Genomic DNA, 8604 nt, shown 5'->3' on the forward strand with positions numbered 1-8604 from the left:
CTGCTGACGACAGGCAGGTGGGTCTGGCAGGCGGGGCAAGCTCACCAGGGCCTAGCCCGAGCCGCAGCTCTCCTCACGCCACGTCTGTGAGTGAGGGGGTGAGCGTGGGCCAGACCTTGAGACAAGAGGTTTCTGGATTTTCTTGCACCTTGAAGAGTTGATGGAGACCCCAGAGAAGGAAGCAACACTGCCCCCTCTGCTCCCCTAAACAGAGGAAGGTGGGATTCCTATTTCCAGAGTGAGGGTCTTCTGACCAGCCCTTCAGTTGGAAACAACTGCGGAGTCTGGATGAATTACGTAGCACTATTGGAGGCACTGCAGTGTAGGAATTAAGATATGTGGCAGCTGTGGCCTGTGGGCTGGGGAGAGGCAGGTAGAGGGCCTAGACCTGCCCGGGAGGAAGGGCCAGGGTACAAGTGGGCTTCGGCCTCTGCTCACTGAGGACCAGTGCTGCGGTTCCTGTGGTAACCGATGCGTGCACGGTGGATGGTCTCTTCAGGGAAGAGAGTGGCATGGGCAGGGCGGGGACCCTGGGCAGCGCGGCAGTCCCCTCCCTCCATCACACTTCTGCCCTTCTAGGGCCCCTGGCCTCAGACCCTGAAGTGGCCAGGCCCGGAGGGTTTCCATGGCCTGGACGGTTTTGAGCTCCCAGGTGCTGCGGGGCTGCACGTGCAGAGGTGGAGCGGGGTGAGTGTGGCGAGGGGTGCAGGGCCGAGGAAGCAGCACATGTTTGCCTTAAAGACCAGGTGGCTGCACCACCAACTGCCTCCCCGTGGGCAGGAGGAAAGCACGTTTTCCTTAATGCCGAGGACCACGAGTGTGTGCACAGATAGATATGCTATTTCAGCAGGTGGTATGCCGGTCACATTTGGGATGGTTTGTTTCGTCCAGAAGGTGTGACCTTTAATCAGTTAAAGGTCTTGATGGAGGAAGTGCTCTCAGGAGTGGACTTGCTGTCCCTTTGGGGTAGTGATTCTGGCCACGTGGCAGGCCTCCCACCCAACAGCTCCCACTGCAGGCCTCTGTGAACAGCGTGCAGTGGTGCGTCCCCAACACCTCAGTGTGAGCAGGGACCCCCACAGTGCCCAGGCCAGCGCCCCCCGCATGCAGATGCGGGCCTGGGACCTGGTGAGGCTTGAGCTCAGTGAGGAGTAGGTGTTGGGTGAAGATGGGTGTGACTTCTGGGGGTTGGGCCCTGCCAGTTCCAGCACGTGTGGCACTGAGCAGAAGGATTGTGGGTTGAGACACGAGGCTGCCACGGTTGGAAACGACTCCAGCATCCAGAGTCAGGAAGTGGGTGGCAGGGTGCTGGGTACGGGGGCCAGGAGGGTTCCCAGGGCTGTGCTAAGGCCCACTATTGAGTGGGCCTCATGTCTGACCGGTCGGGGAAGCCATGTAGGCTCCGTCTTTCCTCTGGTCTCTGTTTATTTTCTTTGTCTGAAATGACCTTAATCATTGTTCACATCCCTGCCCCGTCGCACATTGTTTTGTTGGCTGTGTTCCCAGCGGCACCTGGCACGGAGACAAGTGCCTTTCCTGCTTAACCTCAGGTTGTAGCTGGGCCATGTACCCATGTCGGCAAGTGAATGCATCGCGTGCCAGGCGCCATTCCGAAGCTGCCACCTGCTGGAGGAGAGATGGGCACCGCACATCACAGTTAGCAACTCCGTGTGGGCCAAGGCCCAGTGACTAGCAAGGACCAGTGTCCCACAGGTAGATTTGGGATTTTAGGGGCCAGTAGAATCACAAGTAAAATTCTAGGAGGTATTTGAGGCGACTGCAGTTGTATGTGACCAAATTACAACATTAAGAAAAGCAAACTGCACCTTATTGGCCCCTCAGAGACCTCCCACCTTGCTTAGGAGAGAGTTAGGGAGTGGAGTATCTGGTCTCCGGTGTATCCTCCAGACCAACGTGAAGGCGAGCGGCACGGGGACAGTCTCGCCGTGGCAACCAGAAGCATTGCTTCTCAAATTGAGCGTGTGAAGCTGCTGCAGGACAGGAACCTGAGTGTGTTTCTGGAATGCTCAGCAGACTTGGTAAGCCACTTATGGCATTACTTTTATGCCAGAACAAGCAGGAGCATAACGTGAAGCATAATGCAGTATGTGCCTTAATTTCTGAGTAAAAAATCACAAGACTTCTGCTGAAGGATGCTGACCAAGGTGAAGAAGTGATTCCATGAGGCCTCACCCTCTGGGCTCTGCGGGGCTGTGTGGGGTGAGCACTCAGGCTGGGCTGCAGGTGGTGGGGCCAGCAGAGAGGTCTGATCGACATTCCTCCCGGGAGTGGTGCAAGTTAGGAATCCTCTTTCATCCAGAGGATTTCCAGGGGGTAGGAGGTCTCCCATAAATGGAGGAATCACACTTCTAGAATTGGACAACCACACAGTTCAGGGCAAACTGCTGAGAATAGCTAGAAACGCTGGGAACTGGTTTTCTTTTTAATCATATTGAAGCCTTTGGAGAGCTAACCAAGCAGGAAGGAATGGCAGACCCAGGAGCCCAGGGAGACAGTCTGGAAAGTGTGGCTGGTCCTTGGGCTCCAGGGGGCTGGGGCCTGCGTGGGAGGGAGGTGCCACACACATGAGTCGGGATCCCCCCCCACCCTCTGAGAGCCTGCAGCCCAGCCCGGACTCTCTCAGTTCCTGACTTTGGATTAAGGTGGCTGGATTCCTAGTGCCCCAGCCACCGGCCAGGGTAAAATGCATACGCTCTGGGGAAGAAAGCATCATCCCAGGCAGCCAGTTTAGAAAGATTTTCACACAGTGTCTGGCTTTCCATCCAGAATAACCAGGTACTGAATGAAAAATAATCAGGCACTCAAGAATACAAGACAATGTGATAAAAAATGCGGAGGAGGAAGCCTTGGGGATTCAGGTAAGGAGGTTTACGGATACCTCCTTGGTGGAAATCTGTCAGGGCTGGGGCTGGGAGTGGGGGAGTGTTCTCAGACAGACTCCGGGCTCTGGGAAGAGCAGAGCTGGAAGGAATGGATTATAATCCACTGGATAAAATAAAAATCCGCTCGGGTACATAGGACGCCAACTGATAAATACAGATCAAGTGATGGGTATGAACAGGATTTGTATATAATCTCAAAATATCTCCGCCACAAATTACCTCTTAATTACAAAGGAAAAGTAATAAATTTAGAGTGGAAACACTTGGCAGGCACTGGGTTTGCCACCGATATTGGGACCAACCGGCATGGTGTTTTTTTCTTTTCTTATAAATTTATTTTATTTTATATATTTTTATTTTTGGCTGCATTGGGTCTTCATTGCTGCATATGGGCTTTCTCTAGTTGCAGCGAGTGGGGGCTACTCTTTGTTGCACTGCACGGGCTTTTCATTGTGGTGGCTTCTCGTTGCGGAGCACGAGCTCTAGGCACACAGTCTTCAGTAGTTGTGGCGCAAGAGCTTAGTTGCTCCGCGGCATGTGGGATCTTCCTGGACCAGGAATCGAACCTGTGTCCCCTGCATTGGCAGGCAGATTCTTAACCACTGCGCCACCAGGGAAGTCCCATGGTTTTCCTTGAGGTGATACAGCATCACTTCTGTGATGTTCTGCCAGAAATGTTAGACGCAGGTCTCATGTGAGACATTCTGTGGAACGACTGGCCCAGGCTCTTGAGAACGTCACTTCGAGAAAGAGGTGGACTAGGAGCCAGGTTGAAGGCGGCTGAAGACACGACAGTCAGTGTGTGGCTGTGGCCTGCATCTTGGAACATAGGAATAGCTCTAGAGGCCACTCCTGGGACAGTGGATGGGGTCCAAGCTCGACCTCCATGTCAGGGTTGCGCTGCCTGCTGTTTTTGGTCTGTGGCGCGTCTGTCCGCTGTGCATCCCAAGTGTGGGTTGATGTGGCACTCTGGCCTCAGGCGCTGGGCCTGGAGGAGAGCCTGCCTGGGGCAGGTGTGGCAGGGGGGGCAGCAACAGGGCGGGGGGGGGGGGCTGGCACCACCTCACCTTCCCAGGAGCTGCGGGAGGTGGAGAGGTCGATGACGAGGAGTGACATTTCAAAGTGCCTGGGTGTACAGACGTCTCTTAAGACCCTGCTTTCAATTCCTTTGGCTATATGCAAAGAAGGGAAATTGCTGAATCATATGGTGACTCTTAATTTTTAGGAGCTGCCACACTGTGTTCCACAGAGACTGTACCATTTTACATTCCCACCAAAAGCTTACAAAGTTCCCTAGAAACAGAAAATGATTACCAACCAGAATTCCAACCCAGTAAAAATACCCTTCAGGAATAAAGGGGAAATTAAGACAGTTTCAGACCAACAAACACCAAGTTGTCAGCCGCAGCCCCTTTACTAAAGGACATACTTAAGGGTGTTCTTCAGGCAGAAAGAAAATGCTCTCAGGTGGAAACACCCAATGCAGGAAGGAAAGGGCAAGTATGTGGGTAACTCTAGGTGACTGCTGGCGGGATAAAATAATACTGATGATGTCTTGTGGGATTTAAGACATTACACTGAATTAAAATCCAGGATAACAACAGCACATGAGTGTGTGTGGGAGGTGAGTGGAGTTAATTATTTTTGGGGGGCATGCGGGATCTTAGTCCCCTGACCAGGGATCAAACCCGTGCCCCCTGCAGTGGAAGCTCAGAGTCTTAACCACTGGACTGTCCCTAGTGGAGTTAATTCTGACCATGTGTTGCCTGGGAACAGGTAAAATGCAGTTAATTGGACCTTGATGCATCAAGGGTACCTATTATAATCTCTAAAGGAACCACTGAAAGAATAGTAAAAGGCTTACTTTGTTAGAGGGAGGACATGGAAAATAAAAAATATTCCAAAAGAGGGCAAGAAAGAACAAAAGAAGATAGAACAGCTGTGACAAACAGAAAGCAAACAATGAGATGGTGGATCCACTCTCTGTAACCACACTGAATGCAACAGGACCAAAGAAAGCAATTAAAAGGAAAAATGGTCAAACTGGAACTTGAAAAGGCTAGCTGCTTACAAAGGACACACAAAAGTAAAAGGATCTAGGAGGGTTGAGTGTGAAAGGATGGAAAGCAAAATCCTGCCAGCAGCAACCCCAGAGAGCAGGCGACGGGGAGGCCGGACGGTCCCCGGCGGGCTTTTATTCTGAGGACTGGAAACTACAGAGAGCTTGGAGGTTTCCCTGGATGCCACATCTGGGTTCTGATTCCTGGCCGTCTTGTGGGGAGCAGCCCAGCGTCCCCCGAGTGACATTTCCGAGAACTTCCTCTGTCGCGTGGCAGCCTGCAGCGCCTCTGTCCTGAGAGCCAGGCTTCCTGTGCACGGTCAGCACCTCGCTGGTCTCCCTCCTTTCTGTTCTCTTGACAACCCTTTGCTTCCCTTTGTTCTGGACTGGGAGCTGTGTACATAGTGGGGTTTGCTCTGTACTAGAGGCCGTGGAGAGGATCCATGTTTTTCCTGCTTATCGCCTCAAAGCTGGTTTTTCTATACGCGTGAAAGACGTGCCTGGGACCTGTCAGAGGAGGGAGCAGATGGCCCTGGTGCGTTGGCGTTGCAGGCTTGGTCCTGCCCTCGTGGGTGTGCGGGGTGCTGGCCGTGACGTGATGGGGACACTGAAGAGCAGCTTAGCGCTCCCCGTGGTCTGAGTTCCAGTACAGTGGCTGTTAATGGTGACAGCATTGGCGGTTTTGTTTTTAAAGAACCAGAGGAATAGTAGTGTCCCTGAGAAAGAGCGTGACATTGCAGACGTCTGCTCCGTGTCAGCGTAAACGTAGGACCAGGTGCGGGTCCCCGTCTGTGAAGGTGTCCCCATCCCTTCCCATAAGCCTCTGTGACACTGCCGCTGCCCTCATTTGGCTGGAACATGTTAGTGGGCTCCAGGGATGCCCTCAGGCTGCCGTGGGTGGGTCAGAAGGACCGTGGTGCATGGTGATTGACCCTCTGCAGTGTCCCCCTGCGGTGTGGGGATGATGAGCACCTGATCCTGAGCTGGCGGGAGAGTTGTGTGCCACATCACCATCCACTACTGTGGTCTCAGTGGCAGAACAGGTGGGGTGCCGTGGCTGCACTGTTTGTGCTTTTGGCCCCTGGGGAGGTGGGCCACTCCTCTCCAGCTGCGCTGCCTGGCCTGGCCCACGTGTGCTGCATGACAGGTGTCCAAGATGGAAAGGTGCCTGGTCCCACCGTCTCGTTAAAGTGCCTTTTCCTGGGCTTCCCTGGTGGCGCAGTGGTTGAGAGTCCGCCTGCCAATGCAGGGGACGCGGGTTTGTGCCCCGGTCCGGGAAGATCCCACGTGCCGCGGAGCAGCTGGGCCCGTGAGCCATGGCCGCTGAGCCTGCGCGTCCGGAGCCTGTGCTCCGCAACGGGAGGGGCCACAGCAGTGAGAGGCCCGCGTACTGGGAAAAAAAAAAAAAAAGTGCCTTTTCCTGAGTGTGTTCCACAGCACAAACCAGGGCTTCCAGAAGTTCTGTTTTTCCGGTGGTGGGCGTCCACACGGGGCTCTGTCAATTTAGAAGTGTTGTGGTCCCTTTTCCTCCCGCATCGAGGACACAAGTCCAAGGGACGAGGCGACTCCTACCATGTCCCTGGAGTCAGTGCAGCTGCTGTTCACGAGCGCCCTGACCAGAGCGAGGCTGGAGCCAGGGGCGTTTGCACGGGCTCGATGGGCCCCCAGCACGTCGTAGCCCTCGGCAACCCATGGGGACTGACCAGCGTTGCTTCCAGGGAGGCTCTGGGAAGAGGAGGCAGTGTGGGGAGCAGCAGCGAAGGGCCGGTAGGGCCGTCGTGGGATGAGCAGAGCAGGGTAGACTCCAGAAATCGATGCATGTGTTCCGGGAGTTAGGTGTGAAAGTATTCAGAACAAGGTGGATTGTGCAGTACTTAATGCTAACGGCTGGCTCTCCATTTTGATTCAAGGGAGTAGGTAGGTTTTACACACATTTCAGGTAGAGATCTAAATTTTAAAAAAACAACTACTGAAGCATTTGAGGAAAAACAGAAGAATATATGTGTAATCTTTGAATGAGGAAAGCTGGCCTATGTAATATACAGAAAAATCTATAAAGGGAAAGATTGATAAATCTGATTTCACAGAAATAAAAAACTTTTGTGATATCAAGATCAACATAAACAATGTTAAAAAGTGACATTTAGGGAGAAAATATTTTTCCCGTATATAACCAGAGGTTAATAGTAAGAATATTTAAAGGCATCTGTAAATCACTAAGAAACTCATAAACAGTCTAATAGAAAATGGACAGAGGTATGAACAGGTAAAGAGGAGGGAATTTAAGTGACACCCAAACTTCCAGCCTGACCACCAACCAGGGAAATGCAGACTAAACCCAGGTGTCAGTTTCTGGCTATTCACGTGACAAGTGGTGTTGGGTCCCACCCAGGGAGTGCTGGACTGCTCCTGGGAGGAAGTGGCCGGGGTGGGGGGGCATCGAGACAGCCACTGTTAAACCCACAGGTCCCTTCACCCACCATCCCCCTCATCCGTCCTGTGGCAGTTCTCAGTGCACGGGAGTGCTGGCCCACTCCGTGACCCTCTTGAGGGGGCCGTGGCACCGCTGCTGCGGCTGTGCCCACAGGGTCAGGTGGCTTTGCGGCTGATTAGCGAGTCTGCAGGCAGCGCTCTGTAGGAGCAGGGAGAGCAGAGCAGCTGTGCCCCGTTTCCAGTTATGTGCATAAAAATGCCAACCCAAATAACGCTCCGTGTGTTCACTTACACGTCTGCCTCATATGGAGGGAAGATGTGGGAGATGCCCATCTCCCTGGGAAGGACAGCGGGGTGGGAGGCAGGGTGGAGACACCAGCCCTTTCTGCTCCGTCTTCTGAATTGTTTGCGTCTGCAGTTGACATATTGGGATATCAGATGATTATGAAAATGTGGATTAATGCACGAGGACGTTGTCCGGCAGCTGCTAACGTGCCTCTTTGTTGGCAGGTATGGATCCTGGCGGGAGCCTGTCAACCCCTACTACGTCAACTCCGGCTATGCCCTCGCCCCAGCCACCAGCGCCAATGACAGTGAGCAGCAGAGCCTGTCCAGCGATGCTGACAGCCTGTCCCTCACCGACAGCAGCGTGTAAGTGCCCCTGCCTGGGAGAGCAGCCCCTAAGGGGCAGCCAGGGCCGTCTCCCCAGAAGCTGTTTTGGGGCCCTCCCCAGTGGGGTGTCAGTGCATCCACATGGCAGGGAGTGTCGCTAGAAATCCGCAAGCAAACTGGAGGCAAGGTTTGTTGTAGTTGCTTCCCTCCAGGCCGAGGCTGCTGGAACCTTTGGAAGAGGGAAAGCCTCAGAGCTGCCTGGGCTGGCACCCCAGGTTCTGGGTCTCGCTGGTGTTCACGTCAGAGGCGCGGCCAAGGCGGGCCGTCCCTGAGGGCGTCTCCAGTCCATCCTGCTCTGCGCTCACGCTCCTTTAATCTGGAAGCCGTCTCACCTGCTCAGCAGTGCTTGTCGTCACCTCAGCGTGGTTCTGTACTGGCCCCCTGTGCCCGACAGCTCAGGGATGGCCACCAGGGGCCACAGGAGCCACATTGAGCCTCTGTGTCACTTAATGGTGACAGCTTCCTTCATCGTCCTCTCCAGGGAAAACCCTCCTTTGGGGGAAAGTGCTTGTTTCTGATACCTTTCTCTTTGGTTCA

General features: G+C 53.9%; 1 protein-coding gene across 1 annotated transcript in view; it reads left to right on the plus strand.

Annotated features, from left to right (window-relative positions):
* AXIN1 (axin 1) overlaps positions 1–8604 on the plus strand; it is a 61125-nt gene that overhangs the window by 32400 nt on the left and 20121 nt on the right. The window contains exon 2 of the mRNA XM_007453627.1: positions 7906–8046. Within this exon, the coding sequence (XP_007453689.1) occupies positions 7906–8046 (141 nt within the window). The remainder of the gene's footprint in view (positions 1–7905; positions 8047–8604) is intronic.

Source organism: Lipotes vexillifer, unplaced genomic scaffold (assembly GCF_000442215.2).
Source record: "Lipotes vexillifer unplaced genomic scaffold, Lipotes_vexillifer_v1.1 scaffold914, whole genome shotgun sequence".
In the NCBI taxonomy this organism is placed as follows: Eukaryota; Metazoa; Chordata; class Mammalia; order Artiodactyla; family Lipotidae; genus Lipotes; species Lipotes vexillifer.